Consider the following 18,192-nt stretch of genomic DNA (forward strand, 5'->3'; position numbering starts at 1 on the left):
ATAAAATAATGTAACTAGAAGGAGTCTGTAATAATGTGAGTCAAAACCAATCTGTTTTTTCTGGAGTTATGTCAAGGCATGCTAAGAGTTCTAGTTCATACGTAATAATGTATTTGTGTACTGGCATTATGCACAACAGGGGCGGCTCTGCCTATAGGCCAAATAGGCAGCCGCCTAGAGCGTCCTCTTGATGGGGGGTGCCCTTCTGCCTGCCACAAGAAAGTTAGACAACCAGCATTCAAAACACTCTCTCAGCCAGCAGCATGAGGAGGAGGTTTGTTACAGTGTGTCACCCCAGTAGTAAGCTAATTACATGAGGAGGGGGCTTGTTACAGTGCGTCACCCCAGAAGTAAGGTGAGGCGGGCCAATGGGCGGAGTAAAGGGGGTGGCAAAATTAGCTTTTGCCTGGAGTGACAAAAATCCTTGCATTTTTTTTTTGCTGGCACCACATTATAGAGTAATACACTATGGATTCCTAATATTGCTGTGTGCATAAGGTCTAACCCTTCAAAGGGTGTTCCAGTGAAAAACGCCTTATCCCCTATCCACATTTTAGGGGATAAATGTCTGTTCACAAGAGGTCCAACTGCTGTGTTCCTCATGATCTCCAGAAAGGGGCCCTGACTTTCAGAGAGAGCAGGTGCTTTAGATGGGACTTTTATGGGAGTGCTGAATATACCCAAGTACAGCACTCAGACATCTCCCATAGAAATTAAAGGGGTACTCCGATGGAATTTTTTTTTTTCAATCAGCTGGTTCCAAAAAGTTAAACAAATTTGTAAATTACTTCTATTTAAAAATCTCCTCTGACAGTTCCTTACATGGGCAGAGGTGTCAGCAGAGAGCATTGTGGTCAGACAGAAAATAAATTCAAAAAGAAAAGAACTTCCTGTGGAACATCCAGCAGCTGATAAGTACTATAGTAAGTTGCATAGTACACTGCAAAATTAATATATTGCAGTGTACTGTCATATCTGTAATCGACTATTCCAGTGGTTGGAACCCCCACCAATCAGATTGTTATGCCCTATCCTGTAGATTGGAAATAACCTTTTCAACAAAATTAGAGAAATATAGCCGCATATCCATCATTTGTATAATGATCTGATTGCTTCTCAGCATAATTTCAAAAACTAACAGGTTGTTAGTATACATTTGGATCAAAAAGTACAAGCCCACTCGCCACGTCAAGTCCACCTAGTCAGAGTGGGTCCCTAACCTAACACTGGCGTAGCGCCGGGCGGTGACCACTGCCTCCGTGACACCAAGCCCACAGGGCGAATGACCCAGTGACCAGGCAGCCTCACAGTTGCCTGACCAAGCCCCAACCAAAATAACCTTTTCAGATGGGAATACCTCCTTTAAATGGGTTTTCTAGTTTTAGTAGGCCTCTTCTTATATAGAGAAATTTGAAAATATATGCAGCTCACCCTCGTACCCACAATGGATTTTTTCCAGTGATCTCTTCTTATATCGTTTTTAAAGTCAACAGAGGGGAGTCCTCTCCCCAGAATTCTCCTTAATTGGCCAGAATAGAGAGCAGATATAAAGACTGTCCTGCATTAGGCTTACAACAACTTGATTTAAATGGATATCTTGTAATGCTTTGTTTCTCCTTTGAAGGTGCTGAAAGAATGCTATATAATTTCCCACAGGTTTCCCAGCAGAATTTGAATGATTGTTTAGGTCCCAGGAGGGGGACACTTTGTGATCAGCTTATTGTCAAGGGATTTCTAACAAGTAGGGGGTTATCAAAAGTATGGAACCCTTTTTAATGGTGCTATGTTTTTAAAGTAATTGACTTATATCTAGTTTATTATTGGTAGCCTAAAATCAGAAAAACCAAAATAAACCTAGATAGATTCTGTACAGCTCAGCTCTGTGCATTCCCCTACCATACTACTGGACATCTTCTACATCTTCAGGTTAAACAACTAAATTAGACTTACCCTACCATATTCTTTTTCTTTAAAGTTTTATTACATTCATAAAAAACAATATACATAAATACATAAAAATAGTTACGTTTCATACACGTGTAAACATCAAAAGTTGCATTCATGAATAAAAGACATATGTAACACTTCCATAGACCCAAGAGGGTTACATATATACTCAATTAATATAGAACACATATGCCTAAGAAATATTAATAATACTAACCCCCCCTCCCCCCATTCCCCACAGGATGGGAAAAATAAACAAACCAAAAACGTATTCAATATTTCAACATGAGGAGTATAGCTGCTCGGAGTATAGCTTTCCCATTTGGTCCCCCCCATCATTTTATCATTTCAGCTGATTTAATGATCAGTAGCCATGGGTATTGATCGAGTGGAAGTGTTCGTAGATTTTAGAAACAAAATGGGAAGATGGGATTTGCTTGTTACTGGTGGCTACAGCGACACAGAGAAGATTTAAGAGCTTGGAGATATCCCATCGACCAGAGTTGTCAATGAGATGTATCACTCTGTAGGGCCTACTTAATTAAAAACCAATTTACTTTAATAATTGCTAGGCTAAGTATTGCAAAACATCAAGGACAATGATCAATGATGGAACCCGAGTTATTATTTGATCATGAACCATTCTACAGGTGAAACTTGAAAAATTTGAATATTGTGCAAAGCTCATTTATTTCAGTAATGCAAATTAAAAGTGAAACTAATATATGAGAGACTCATTACATGCAAAGCAAGATAGTTCAAGATGTAATTTGTCATAATTGTGATGATTATGGTTTACAGCTCATGAAAACCCCAAATCCACAATATATTAAATGAATTGGGGAGCCATGTCATCTGCTGGTGTTGGTCCACTGTGCTTCATTAAAGGTGAACTCCGCTACTAGACATCCAAAGTATAGCGGATAAGATGTCTGATCGCGGGGGTCACGCTGCTGGGGACCCCCGTGATCTCGACTGCAGCACCCCAGACATCCAGTGCACGGAGCGACAGCCGTCACGCCCCCTCCTATAGACTTGCATTGAGGGGGCGTGACCATGAGGTCACGAGTGGGGCGTGGTCATGACGTCACAAGCTTCCGGTACTGCACCCGACGCTCTATACGACGCTCTAAACGAATCGAAGGGATCCCCAGCTGCGGGACCCCCGCGATCAGAAATCTTATCCCCAATCCCTATCCCAGGGTCAAAGCATACGTCTACCAGGAGATTTCGGAGCACTTCAGGCTTCCTTTCCTTTTAAGTTGCATCAATGAAATACAATGAACTTTTGCACGATATTCAAATTTTTCGAGTTTCACCTGTATGTCCTACACACTGTCTACTGAGGGAGCACATACTGTAGGGGGAGATTTATAAATATTGCCTTCAATCTTAACATCTTAGTATTATGTGCCAAACTTACTACAGTGCACAATATTGTATGTTACACTTGCTACATTTTTGTGAAGTTTAGTGTTTTTATGCTGCCACTTGGTTTGGCAAATTTTTGCACAAATTTTTCCATGACCAAATTTTGCCACATTTTAGAACTTCTTAATGGAAAACTCTGGGTTATAGTGCGGGTGAACAGGAGACCAGTGCCGGGTTTCTAACCGATATACGTACCTGCAGTCCAGCGCCCGGTACCTCTGAAGTTCGGCTTCTTCCAGCACTAAATTGCATGCTGGAGGCGGGCCTGTTGGTTGGATTTGAATATTCATGGGCGCTGGTCACGTGAGCGCTCAGTAGGCACTAGTGATGTCGCGAACATAAAATTTTCCGTTCGTGAACAGCGAACGCGAATTTCCGCCACCATAGTGATGGAAAAGTTGTTTCAAGGGGACTAACACCTGGACTGTGGCATGCCCTGAAATGCACTTGTGTGATGGAAACTGATTGTTATTATTTCAAAGTCAAAAAAGCTTTTTTTTTTTTTTATGTACACTACTGTTACACCATATATGAGTAGCACTGGTGTAACACTGTGCCCTTGTAGGCCCTGAAATGCACTTGTGTGCTGGAAACTGACTGTTATTATTTCACAGTCAAAAAAGTGTTTTTGGAAAAAAAAAATGCAGACTGATGTTTGAGCCCTAAAAAGGGGCTTTTTTGGGTGCTGTCCTTACAGCAGAGATCAGATGAGTCCTTCGGGACTTTTGTGAACACTGAATAGTGTAGTTGCTTGAAAGAAAGAAAGTTTTCCACCGGAGTACCCCTTTTAACCAGTGGTTCCCAACCAGGGTGCCTCCAGCTGTTGCAAAACACACGGGTGAAAGAAACTGACTGCTATATTACTGCCATATTGCAAGCTATTGTGACAGCAGATATGAGTGGTGCCACTGGGCAAGTGGGCACAATATACCCTGTGAGCTTGCCAATCACGCTGCCAGGCAGGCAAATGCAATTAGAGAACACAGGGGGAAAACAAAAAAAATGCAGACTGATGTTTGAGCCCTAAAAAGGGCTTTTTTGGGTGTTGTCCTTACAGCAGAGATCAGATTAGTGTAGTGGACCCTGAATAAACCACCTAACTATTGCTTTTCCTATTACATCAGGAGCAGGTTCACTATCCCTCTTCTCTCAAACCATGCAGCTTCAGAATGAAGCTAAAATGGAGTCCGTGAGAGAAGTGGGAGGGTCCGGAAGGGAGGGTCTGCTGCTGATTGGCTGGAATGTGTCTGCTGACTGTGGCACACAGGGTCAAAGTTTCTTGCAATGATGACGAATAGGAGGCAGATCGAACATCGCCTATGTTCACATGGCACGGCGAACATGAACAAGCTATGTTCGCAGGGAACCGTTCGCCGGCGAACAATTCGCAACATTTCTAGTAGGCACAAACGCTCACGTGACCAGCACCCATGAATATTCAAATTCACCCACATTAAACCCGATACACCAGCTTATTGTTTACTATAACCCGGTGTATCGGGTTTAGTGTGGGTGAACGGGTGACAGTTTTCTATTAAGCCACATAACAGTTGGACAAATAATACCCTTTTCCCTGTAAACCACCCCACTTGTCTAACAAGAAGCCTTAACCCCTTAACGACATGCGCCGTAAATGTACATAGTGTCACTTAGCGCACAGCGCCATACATTTATGGCGCAGCTGTGTTTCGAGCACAGGAGATGCGCTCGATTCATTCCCGGCGGTAATGGCAGACATCAGTGATCGCACCGATGTCTGCCATTTACCCCTCAGATGCCATGATCAATATAGATCACGACATCTGCGGCAGTGCGGCATTTACAATGGCTGATCTGATCGCCCGTGGCCCTGCCGCTGGGATCAGATCAGCCAAGATGGTTGCCGGAGGTCCCCTCACCTGCCTCCGTCCGTTTCCCGGGGTCTTCTGCACTGATCTGCCTTTCAGTATATCACTGAACAGTATTAGCAATCTAACGATTGCTATAAGTAGTCCCCTACGGGGACCAAAAAGTGTAAAATAAATGTAAAAAAAAGTGATTTTTTTTTTTTTTTTAAATCCCCTCCCTCAACAAAGTTTTAAATCACCCCTTTTCCCCATATTAATACAAACATAGATACATAATAAACATATTTGGTATTGCCGCATGCGTAAATGTCCAAACTATAAATATATAAAGTTAATGATCCCGTGAACGGCGTTAATGTAAAACAAAAGGCAAAAAAATTAAGTTTTTTTGTCACATCAAACTGCAAAAAATGTAATAAAAACGATCAAAAAGTCATATATATATGCAAATGTCGTACCAAAACAAACTACACATCATGGCACAAAAAATGAGCCCTCACACATCCCTGAATACGGAAAAATAAGAAAGTTAGAGGTGGTCAAAATAGGGCAATTTTAAACGTACTGATTTTGCAAAAAAAGTGAGATTTTTTAAAAGCAGTACAATAATAGAAATGTATGTAACCATGGTATCATTTTAATCGTATTGACCCAGAGAATAAAGAAAACATGTAATTTTTACCACAAAGTGTACAGGGCGAAAACGAAACACCCCCCCCCCCCCCCCCCCCAAATTAGCAAAATGTGATTTTCGTTAAAATTTCCTTACACAAAAAATATTTTTTGGGTTTACCAAACACTTTAGGGTAAAATGAGTGATGTCATTACAAAGTACATCTGGTCAAACAAAAAACAAGCCCTCATATGGGTCTGGGAATGAAAATATAAAAGAGTTATGAATTTTAGAAGGCGAGGAGGAAAAAACGAAAACGCAAAAATAAAATTGGCTGTTTTCTTAAGGTCAAAATGGGCTGTGTCCTTAAGGGGTTAAATGGGTTATCCGGGAATTCAAAAACACAGCTAATTTATTTCAAAAACCGCTCTCCGTCTGTCTCCAGGTTGGGTGTGGTTCTGTAGCTCAGTTCCATTGAAGTGAATGAAGCCAAGTTGTAATACTACACCAAACCTGCGGACAGACGTGAAGCGGTTTTTGAAAGAAATTAGCTTTGTTTTTCTATTCCTGGATAACCCCTTTAAACACTTACATGTTGCACATGGCACAAATTCCAAAATTCTGGTGCTGTAGATAAGTAAAGTTCTGACATCTGTAATATTCATTGTGTTACAATGTTGCCACTACTATTCTCATTATCTGTGGATTATACATTTAATTTTAGTTTGTCAATTTTCGAGACCCTCTTTTGTGTGGCTGTAGGTTACATCTGTCTATGGTACAAGAGCCCAGCAGTTCCCTCCTGGTGCTCGAGTGGATGCATTACGAATCCCCCATCGGGGCACGGATAGTAGACTATCTCATAAGCCAGGAGAAGGTTTCTGACAAACTGGACCATTCTAAAATGGAAGCGGGTAACAATGACGGTGAGGACTATTCTTTTATATTAAATCATTTTAATTTTAGGTAAGCAAGCTCCACACCAGTGGTGTCAAACTGTGGCCCTTCAGATGTTGCAAAACTTCAACTCACAGCATGCCCGGACAGCCATTGGCTATCCGGGCATGCTGGGAGTTAAATATTTGCAACATCTGGAGGGCCAAAGTTTGAGACCACTGCTTTATACCCTTCTGTCCTCAGTGGTAAAACCTGGCCTTTGTTTTGCCCCTTTTGTGTATATGAAAGATGGTAGTAATTTTTATTATGTACTATTTGGCAAATGGTAAAGTACACCTGTCATAGTCACTATCATACACTTTTTCAATTTAGGTGTGCTTTGGGGAAGTTAAAAATAAAAATGCCCCAAAGCCACCGCAATACCGGTTCTGTGTCACCTGTAGTTATCCATGTGATTTTGCTAGCTTCTGTGGCTCCTGCTGTCTCCTAAATATTATTTTACCTTGCTTGCAGCCAAAACTACAACTCTCAGCGGTCATTGCGGCTCTGTGTAATGGCTGCCAGCCAATTGCTTTTACTATCTGTGTGCATGCTGTGTTGTTGTAAACACAGTAAGCAGCACACACTGTACATGTCTTTTCTTTCAAACTATCCTTCCCCAAAGCAATAAATCATACCATGCTCTGATAGCAGCAGTCAGTGATTAGATCTACAGCAGGCAAAGGGCAGCATTTTGTGCTGAGGAGACAAAGCTTCTCTACCGGCAAGATCCTCACAGAGCAGAAGAGGGAGAGGAAGGGGCAGAGGGAGAGGAAGGGGGAGGGGGAGGGTGGCGAAGACAGAAATCATGTGGTGTTTATCATGCAGGGGGGGGATGGGGGGGGGTAATCTCAGTGAGGGATCTGCACAGAGACAAGCATGTTTTGATTATGACATCTTTCCCTCACTCCCTGCATGTAAGTGACAGCTGAAAGAGGGAAACTGCTCTATATAACTAAGGAATTATATTTTGACAAATAAATAGGTTGGTGGTAGGGAAAGGATGGGCTATGGGTTTAGATCCCAGGAGTACCCCTTGAATCATTTAGTGACATTTTAGTAAATGCAGACTGACAACGGGAGCAAAAGTTTTAAAGAGGACTTGGGGCCAACCCCCCAAATATAGTAGCATAAATTATCATTAAATAGCTAAAGGTGTCCTGATTTACAGTTTCTGATACGCCCTCTCATTCCTGAGGTTTATAATTTCCCTGACAATGCAGGGAATCAGTCAAATGGACGTGAGCTTAATTTTAATAATAGGAGTGAACATCAGGTGATGGGTGGGATTATACAGTAGTAGTAGGCATACATGCTTCTCAATGTACAACATCCCCCTCCCTGACTTTATAATCCCGTCCATCATCTAATAGTCACTCCCATTATTAAAATGGAGGGGGGGGGGGGGGGGTTATTATACCTTTTAGTTTTCCAAATCACTGTTTGCAAAGCTTTAAAAATGCCTTTTTGTTATCAGTTGAAAGTCAAATAGGTGGTGCTGAGCTCCTCCCCAATCCTACTCGGCATAATTGATTTACAGGCTTGGCCTTGCAGCCTATATGTCAATCAATCAAAGCAAGGAGGGAGGGAGGAGGCATAACTGCTGCCACTGTGCTTCCCATAGACTTGCATTGAGAGGGTGGGGCATGACATCATGAGGGGCGTGACCATGACATCATGAGCCTTGACGCCACACTAAATGAACGCCGGGTGCTGGACAGAGATCGTGGGGGTCCCCTTTGGATAGGAAATAAGATGTCTAGGGCGGAGTACCCCTTTCATTTTATCCTCCTAGCATCATCTGCTGGGATCTGAAGTTCTGTACCTGGACTCATTCCCTTTAAAAAGTTTCTGTAACACCTGCGCTCCGGCCAGACACGCTGGCTGTGAGCGCTCTCTGCTTATGTCCCTGCTGCTGGCAAGGCTGGGATTCACATCACAGGACGCGCCCGCATGCGAATCCCAGCCTGTCACTCACCTCCCTCATCTTCCACCTCTCCGTGTTCTCGCAGCCCCAGCACGCGTGCCCCTACCTCCTAGGGCACGCGCGCCGCAGCTCTTAAAGGGCAAGTGCTCATTTAATCAAGTGTCTACACCTGCACCCTGTCCTTAAATATCAGCTCCTCCCTTGGTTCTCTGCCGGATCTTTGGTTACCTTTGTGCCATTGTGAAAGTCCTGTGTCTCTGTTACCGTATACCTGTTCCTTGCAACATTACCTCCCCTGCACCTGTGTTACCTGCCCTGACCTCATCCCATCTTGCCACATCCTGCCAGTCTCCTTTTGTGCCATCCCACCTCCCAGCTACCTGTGTGGACAAGTCTTGCCAGGGGTAGCGACCTGGGTGCCGCCTGCTGCAGCAAGACCATCCTGCTTTGCGGCGGGCTCTCGTGAAAACCAGCGGCACCTTAGACTCCGCTCCCTGGCACGGCTCACGTCATCATCTACACAGGCCCAGAGGATCCAACACCTGCGGTGAGCCGTTACAGTTTCTCCTTTAAGGTTATCGTCAATCTTATAATTTGCATACCCTCTCCCTTTTGTGGGCCAGTTTATAGGACATTTGGAAAATATGTAAACTATTCTACCGTGGGATGGATCTGTTCAGCTAATCTAATGTTGTATTTATTTCTTCTTGGTACCAGTCCATTGCATGTAGTGTATTTACACAATTTACATGCTACTTTACTCCCGTTCTAAATAACTTATTTCCTTTTTTTTTTTTTTTTTTTTTTTTCTACTTTATCAGAGACTGTGCTAAGTTTCGTGGAAGATATAATCTCAGGAGCCAAATCTCCCTGTGTGATGCCAGCCCAAGTACCCGACAAACATTCCTCGGTGATATCGATTGTGGTCCGCTGCCTGGAGTCTGACACTTCTTACACGTGAGAGCTATCCCCTCCGCTCCAAACTGTTATTTGATTATCAGGGATATAATGGAGTCAGACTCTGCCGGTTAAAGTGCTCTGATTCTATTTTCATTTAAATTGACCATCTTTAACATTAGTAAAGTGAATCAGTGAAGTGAATTATTATAGAGCATTGTGGGAAAAAAAGGTTAATAGATTTTGCTATTAATAGCCCCCATATTATTTAACAGGTGACATGCTGTTGCCTTAGGACTTATGGGCTCTTTAATAACCCTGGTTTGGTAAATTAATCTATTCATATTACTCCCATTTAATCATCTTTTGGTAATATCTATTCAAGTTGAGGTCTTAGTTTGGCCAAAGTATGATAAGCTTTGCACCCTGCCTCAGGGTTCCGCTCTTTAAATTGTAGCAGGTAATGTAATTTGCAGTCTTCATTACAGACAGGTTTTGTAGCTTAACCCCTTTCATTCCCTGACTTAACAAACCTTGCAGTGTGTTTTGTGCTTCGATCAAAATGATGTTGTCTCCCGGCTTGAATAGGTTCACATTATGGGGTGTAGATAACACGGGCAGACGATCTGAGCCGAGTCATGTGACTGTACGAATGCCCTGTCCAGAGGTGGACGACATCAAGTCGCAAGGTAACGGTTTTTATGCTTCTTTAAAAAGGGAATGTTTGAATAAAATTTCCAATACAATTTTAGGGAATATTTAAAGAAAATTTCTAATACAATCAGAGGTTCAGGCTTCTCAAAGCCTTAGCCTGCAGACAGAGTTACACCTTTTTAAAGCCCAGTAACTAGCTGTTTTCAGTACCTGTGCTGATTGGGCCCTGAAAACCTGGAGTGGCTATGAAGGGAATGAAAGGCCACACTACCAACCTTCCTGTCATTCCATAAATATTCAGGCCTCAAAACATACTTAACCTAAGTCCCTTAGCAGCTTTGGTCTGCTAGGAATTTCCACTTCCCTTGATTTCTAATATATCACCCAATTTTACCTTGATAAAACATGTACTTCCTGAAACCTGGTAGCAACATATTAAAAAGTACCTTGGGGATATACTGTATAACGATTCCTGACTCCCATTTCTGTGACTATCTTCAACTACATTCGGTCACCTTACTCAATAATACTTATTTTAGTCTAGCAGAAATACACTTTCTGCCAGTATGATGATGTATACCCTAAATGCATTGCACCTTTCTAATGTGAACCTAACCTAATTTTGTAAACATAAGATTAGATGTATATTGATGTAACAATCCAAAATCTGTAGCAGCCCCCTAATATCTATAATGTGCTATTTATAAAATTGGTGTCTTTTTATGCACCCATTAGCTCTTCTCAGGTACCAGGATCAGGCTGTGGTTGTTATCTCTACATCGCTCATAACTACACCCTAGTGCCTAGCTGCTGGTTGTCATAAAGGAGTACTCAGGCAAAAATTTACTTACCCTCTTAACCAATAAACAGCTGATTGGGGGGGGGGTCCAACTACTGGGGCCCCCCACGATATCCAGGATTGGACCCACCACTCTCAGTGAGGAGCAGATGTCATCTACCGGTAGACAGCATGCGCTCCATTCATTTCTATGGGATTGCCGGTAATGCCCGAAAGCTGTACTAGGGTCTTTTCGGTGCTCCCATTGGAATGAATGTAGCGCATGCCGTCTGCACTGAGCACCGGGTCCTGTCCCAGTAATTGTGTGGGGTCCGATCGCTGTTTATCAGCTACTTATCCCTTATAGGGGATACGTTTATTTTTGCAGAAGATCTCCTGCAAAAACATTCAAAGGTTTATAAACCAACAAACCCTATCCCTAAATTTTACAACATTTTTTTGTGACATTTCAGTTTTCCATGGTTGGGAAACACTGACTTATAGGCTTTCATGATTGGATTAGAGCAGATATAATTTAGTGACCATAGTTTGAAATATCTTTATTTGTTTGTTGTAACTGTATATATACACTATAACTGTATACTGTATATATTGTAGCTGTGAAATCTAGCCAGGGGCATACCTATAGGGCGGCACAGATAGCAGTCACCCTCAGGCTCTGGTAGGTTGCAGATTTTACACTGGGAACCAAAGCTTCTAGATATGTTTATATACTTTCTTATGACCTTATCCATTTTTTAAGATATTGTTTACATACTTTTTTTTTTTTGCATGTAGAATGAAATACATTACACATGGTCTTGTGATTTGTTCTCATAGAAAGCCACAATGACACCTAGGGGAATCTTTGTACTGTCAGTATACTTATGCCTTGGATTACATTAAGCTCAACACTCTGGTTCTTTTATATTCATGTTTTTTCTTCCTGGTACTAAGACAGTGTGGATATTTAGATATTTACTCAGAACTATGATAAGCTTCTCACCATCTTGTGCATATTTCATAACAAAATTCTGTGCATTGTAAATAAATGAATAGGCAGACAATGTTAAAAAATAAAAAAAAAACATAAAATGCATCACAAAATATAAAGCAACCCTGGGAAGTAATAAGTTGACTGGTGAGTCATAGTAAGATTAACTCTGGAGAGATTTTGTAGCCTATATCCCCTGTAACAGGCAGGATCAGGATTACATAAAATAGTCAAAAATTCATGAAACACAAAGTAGAATGTTTTTGACTGTGCACGCCTGGCTTTTTTTGAATCGGGGCCATATGCTCGTACAGAGATTTTTAAATATTCATTTATTCAATTGTGGTCTATCCCTGTGGCTTTTGAGAAGTGCATATTCCTGTTCCCTTCATGGATTTTTTTTTTTTTTAAGATGTTGCTTGTGGGAAGGCTTTAGCTATCACCACTTGCAATGCAAGTAGCTTAAAACTCTGTCTAACACTTTATATTCATTTTTTTTTTCATTAAGCGAATATAAAACCTCACTGTCACATCGGGCAGAGAATAGTGTGGCATCTTCCCCTGCCTATTTGTGTATCCGTCCTATACAGCAGTTCCACAACTGGGTGCCAGTCCCTCTGCTGGACTAAGGTGCAGGGGCATCAAGGCAAAACAATAAACAGAACTGTAAGAGGACGGGGATACAGGGCAGGATGTAAAGGGTTAACAACTAATACAAACAAACAGGGAACTAGGATTATATAGAACAGCAGGAAAGCAAAGTAGTACCAAACAGAAATATCAGGGAGATATAGCGGCACGAATATAGCGTTCTGACTAACAGGTTTAGAACCAAAGTGATAAATGGCAGGTATGAGAGTAATTACAAGACAAGTTACCAGGGGATCTAGCAGCAGATTTACCAGGAATTAATGTGGGTGAACAAGTTCTAGAGTAAGGATACTATACAGACCAGTTAAGCCAGTAAAAGACCACCAGGTATAGGGGCAAAGCAAGAAGCAATGGACCAGGACCCATACCGCGGCAAAGCACAAAACACAAACAAGTGTAAATACATAAGTACAAGTCAGAATTATATACAAATCAAGATACACAGATTCTGGAGCACAAGACTAACATAATAAAATAACACCAGGTATAGGGGCAAAGCAAGAGCAATGGATCAGGACTGTGGTGAAACACAAACAAGTCCAAATACAAGTCAAGATACTATAAAGATCAGGATACAAACTAAACAGGATTAAAACAGACCATGAGTACAGACACATTATAGGATAAACTGGACTAGGATAAAAACTGAACAAACGGGTCAGAACTACAAGGCCTTAGCAAAAACAAAGTAACAGGTCTAAAAAGACACAGATAGGACTGAAAACCAAGCAGAACTGAATCAGAATAAAACTGAAACCAAGAACCCTGTTAGGAGGCTGAAATACCCCTACTAAGCTGCTGATTGGCCCAGGCCTGTACTGATCAGACCACAAAATACACAGTCTGACACAGGTGCAATCATTACGCAAACATTCAACTATGGTGCAATGAAAATTTAAAGACTAAAATGTCCACCTATAAATAAAAAACTGTACATTCAGCTACAATTGCAGTAATGTTTCTATGGGTCATTTATTCAATGTAATATTGCATTGCAGAATAATTAGTAGTTGAGTGAAAAGTCTCAGAAGACCTAATAGACTTTCCGTGGTTGGAGTGAATATTTTGCCACCGTAAAAAGGACCAATAATTGTAACTTATGGCCACCTTTAGACTTCATGCAAAGTTATTGATCTTTTTAATAAGTGGAAAAAGAACTGGATCACAACAAAGTGTGATACCTAAGGAAAAACAATAAAAGATAGAAACAAATGGCTGCACTGCTAACCTTAGGGAGAGTTAATAAAGCACAGAGCTGCAGGGTCCAAGCCTTGGCGTTTAATGAATTTAGAATGTGCAGCAAGACAAAAAGGAAAAAAATTCCTCAGCACTTGAAGGATACAGGATCAAATATTTATTGGCACAAGAAAAAAAAAACGTGGCCTAACAATAACGCGTTTCGGGATTCCCCTTCATCATATTATTAGTATGCCATGCAGGGCTGGTGCAAGGATTTTTGCCACTCTAGACGAAAGCTAATTTTGTTGCCCCTTAACCCCCCCATTGGCTTTCTTCCTTTGACATGCCCAATCCTACTACTGGGGTGACACACTGTAACAAACCTCCTCCTCATGGAGCGGATGTATGGAGGCACGCTCGATGTCAGAATGCTGGAGGGAGCTGACTTGCCTGTCTGGCCTTGGAAGTGGTACTGCGCTCCTCCAGTAAGGGTGCTTTCACACTGTAAAACAAGTTCCGTTATGAATGCCCGTTATGAAATCTGCAGTTATACGGCCGGTACTAAATCACTAATGGCTGTTAGAAAATCCCATTATAGTCTATCGGATATTTCTAATAGCCGTTTTAACCCGTTATCACCTGTTATTAATAACGGCCGTTATTTTGTGACGAGCGAATGAACGGGAGAAATAGAGCATGCACTAATTCTCCCGTTACTATTGCCCGTCACAAAATAATGGCTGTTTAGAAAACACTGGTATGAACAAACTGGCAAGTAATAAGGACATGACATTTATTTTTTGGATCATTTGTAATTTACCTTGATAGGTGACTTAGGTTTTTGTCTCGAGTACATTCAGAGAATGAATTATTCACTACATTTTAGTGTCCAACAACTTTTGAAATTTCCCAGAGACATGTCAAAAGTTTTGATCATAGACTTACAATGGAGCCTGTCCTCTTCAGCGAGACAAAAAAAAGCTGCAAGCCGCTTCTCCTGGCTTGTTCTAATGATCCGTGGGGGTCTGAATACTCAGACCCTGACAAATAAAATTTTTGACATGTCTCTATCATATGTCACAATTTTTTTTATATAACATGGAAACTTTTATTTGCCGAACACCAGTTGAGATAGAAAAGAAACAGTAATGACACATAATAAAGATACAAAAATTTAGGCTATAACTTGTGTTCTTAATCCCAAATCACTTAGGTATTCCCCCTACTAGAAGCGTAAATGGGAGAATACATTGGCCCATTGTACCATACAGTAGCTCAAGAGTCCATAATAGGTATTGCCAAATGCATGAGGTATTAAAGGTGTTGTACAATACTAACCACTACTAGTGTTCTAAGGCAGCCACATGATCCCATTCACTTACATTAGCTGCAATTCAGCACAATTCAGACAGCATGACCCTGCAATCTCTAGCCATGTGAGCCGTGTTATATCACAACAATAGGGCAAATTCCCTTGCAAGTGCTTCAAAATTCTGGTGCTATATGCGCCAGAAATTTGGCTTTTATTTGTGTATTTTTGACACAATTTATGACTCTTTTGCACCTCACTTAACAAGTGGTGGGGCTTAAAGGGAAAAGGGTTGGTTAAAATGATGGATTAAAACGTGACCATTCTTCCAACAAACTGCATAAATTAAATAGTAAGAACGAACATAGGAAACAATAATATATCTTATCAGGGAATCAAATAAAAGTGCTTCTTTCTCCTCTAATAAAGCTTTTTTCCTGCCACCCCCCCCCCCCCCTCATCATGCTAAACATTTATTTACTCTGAAAAAGCAGCTCCATTCTGTCCTGTGTTTACAAGATTAGCCAGTAGGTCACTAAGCGATCACAACTCTCTTAGCAGTCTGTGGAAAGGGGAGGTGTATGAAATGAGGCAGGAGAAGGGGTGAGTTGAAGTTTAGAGAGTAAAGGTAGAGAGAGAGACACACACATATGCACACAGAGACTCTAGGGAGACTACCTTGGTAGCTGTAAGTAATAGATCTCATCACAGGTCTTGATTCCCTGCCTAGACTGTTCATTACTGCTCTATAATGTCCTCCATGCTTCTGCCAAAGGTGTGCTACAGAGATGCAGGAAAACAGGATGACTTCTTTTGTGTGTGCAGTGTATGGGAGACATCATAGAAGCTAGTATATACTCACCAACTCCAGAACAACAGAAAATTAGAGATGGAGCCTGCAGAGCAGATGTCTGGTGACAAATGCCAGATACAAGCTATATAAAGATCAGATTTTAAATACAACATTGTGAACTAAAAATTGTGCCAACATTTTTACATAAAGTAAGCCATCTAACGGGTGCCCTATACTTAATCCAGACAAATCTGTCAGGTTTTTCATATTAACTCATGCGAGGCATTGAGTATATTAGACTGCCTAGTATAAGTTTATGTTGTCTAGCGCATTATTACTATATCTGCCCTATTGGCTAGAAAAAGAAATAAAACTCGTAAATAGCCAGACCAGAACTGGTTCTGGCCCATAAAGTTCCCAAAAGCCAAAAGTAAAACAACAAAAAAAAACATTTGTGAAATTGAGACCAAATTTTGTGGCAATTGTAATTAATTTAAAGTAATAAATAGCGTAAAAGTTCTTTGCTCGGAGATGTGACCTTAAGTGTTATATTTTGTATATTCAGTGATATTTGTTCCAGCGGTCCTGCAGTTTAGCTTCTTTGGCAGTACAATTAAATATAATTAAGACTGAAGTTAATAAACTGTTAAAGATGACGGAGAGCATTTAGAATGGGTTATTGTTTTGTCTCAGTGCCTCTCCTGAATATTCGGTCTTGTATTTTCAGTTTCTGCTATTACAAAAATAATGAGTTTAGGAAAAATGTGAGAATTAAGGGCTAATCTGAGTCAACGTAGACTACGACGTAGTCATTACAGTGCCAATGAGTTCTTAAAAATGCATCATTAAGTTGTGTAAATTTTACTGCCTTTTAACACTTTTTGCATTTGTTTACTTCAACCTAGAGGTGGCTGATAAAATCTATAACCTTTTCAATGGCTACACCAGCGGTAAGGAGCAGCAAACTGCATACAACACCTTGCTGGAACTGGGGTCCCCCAGTTTACACCGTGTACGATTCCACTACAACCAGCACTTCCAAAGTTTTGGGGAGTTCACCTGGCGTTGTGAGGATGAACTGGGGCCAAGGTATTGTTTTTTTTATATTAATATTTATGTTTAGTACTGTCCTTGAGTTTAGTATCATCAGTATTATGTACATGTGCATGCAGGGGGTCCGCAGTGTGGGAGGTCTACCGGATAAAACATCAGCCAATAGTGACAGATTAGGAAGAGATGTCATTTTTTCAACTTCTGCTTTAAAGAACATTAATTTGTAGCAATAGTTGGAATTTCCCAGATTACCCAGGAATAGAAAAACAAAGCTAATTTCTTTCAAAAACCATTCCCCGTCTGTCTCCAGGTTGGGTTTAGTTCTGCAGCTCAATTCCATTCAAGTGAATGGAGCCAAGTTGTAGTACCTCACCCAACCTGAAGATAGATGGGAAGCGGTTTTTAAAAGAAATTAGCTCTGTTTTTCTATTCCTGGATAACCCCTTTAAGCATCTACACACAACAACAAAATCATGGCAATGCCACATCCAGTTAAAACGGCATACCCGTGCATTGTGCTTCTGTGAGGTGGCAAGGTGAGCGGTAATGCATTCAGCATCGCATGCATTAATGCCCAATACGGTACTGTACATTTACCAGGCTAGGTGTGAAAGCACATAGCCTGGTGAATTTTCAATACTGTAATTGAGCAGCGAAGCATGCAATACTGAATGCATTGCTGCTTACCTCACTAACTGAGCGATGATGCATACAGTATTGTACATTCTCCAGAACAGGTGCTCTCACATCTGTCCCAGGAAATGTAGTGAGATCAAAGTGTACAGGAGGAACATTTCACGGCACTCTGTGGCTATAGCATAGAGCAGTGGTCTCCAACCTGCGGACCTCCAGATGTTGCAAAACTACAACTCCCAGCATGCCCGGACAACCAACGGCTGACCGGGCATGCTGGGAGCTGCAGTTTTGCAACATCTGGACGTCTGCAGGTTGAAGACCACTGGCATAGAGGATAAATTATGTTAGTAGCAGTAAAATAGTATACAGAGCAGCTTAGAAGAATAGGGTATGTTAAATTACCAAACTTACACACAAACTTAAATTACCAAAATTACACAAACTTTTTTGGTCTTAAAGGGGTTATCCAGGAAAAAACTTTTATATGTGTATATATATATATATATATATATATATATATATATATATATATATATATATGTCAACT

General features: G+C 41.1%; 1 protein-coding gene across 3 annotated transcripts in view; it reads left to right on the top strand.

The window, feature by feature from the left end:
* Positions 1–18,192, top strand: part of ASTN1 (astrotactin 1) — a 583,832-nt gene that overhangs the window by 544,861 nt on the left and 20,779 nt on the right. For all 3 annotated transcript variants that reach the window (XM_056532005.1, XM_056532006.1, XM_056532008.1), the window contains 4 exons: positions 6,601–6,764; positions 9,523–9,658; positions 10,187–10,287; positions 16,862–17,045. In XM_056532005.1, coding sequence (XP_056387980.1) covers positions 6,601–6,764; positions 9,523–9,658; positions 10,187–10,287; positions 16,862–17,045 — 585 coding nt within the window. The remainder of the gene's footprint in view (positions 1–6,600; positions 6,765–9,522; positions 9,659–10,186; positions 10,288–16,861; positions 17,046–18,192) is intronic.

The sequence above is a fragment of the Hyla sarda genome, chromosome 7, assembly GCF_029499605.1.
Source record: "Hyla sarda isolate aHylSar1 chromosome 7, aHylSar1.hap1, whole genome shotgun sequence".
NCBI lineage: Eukaryota > Metazoa > Chordata > Amphibia > Anura > Hylidae > Hyla > Hyla sarda.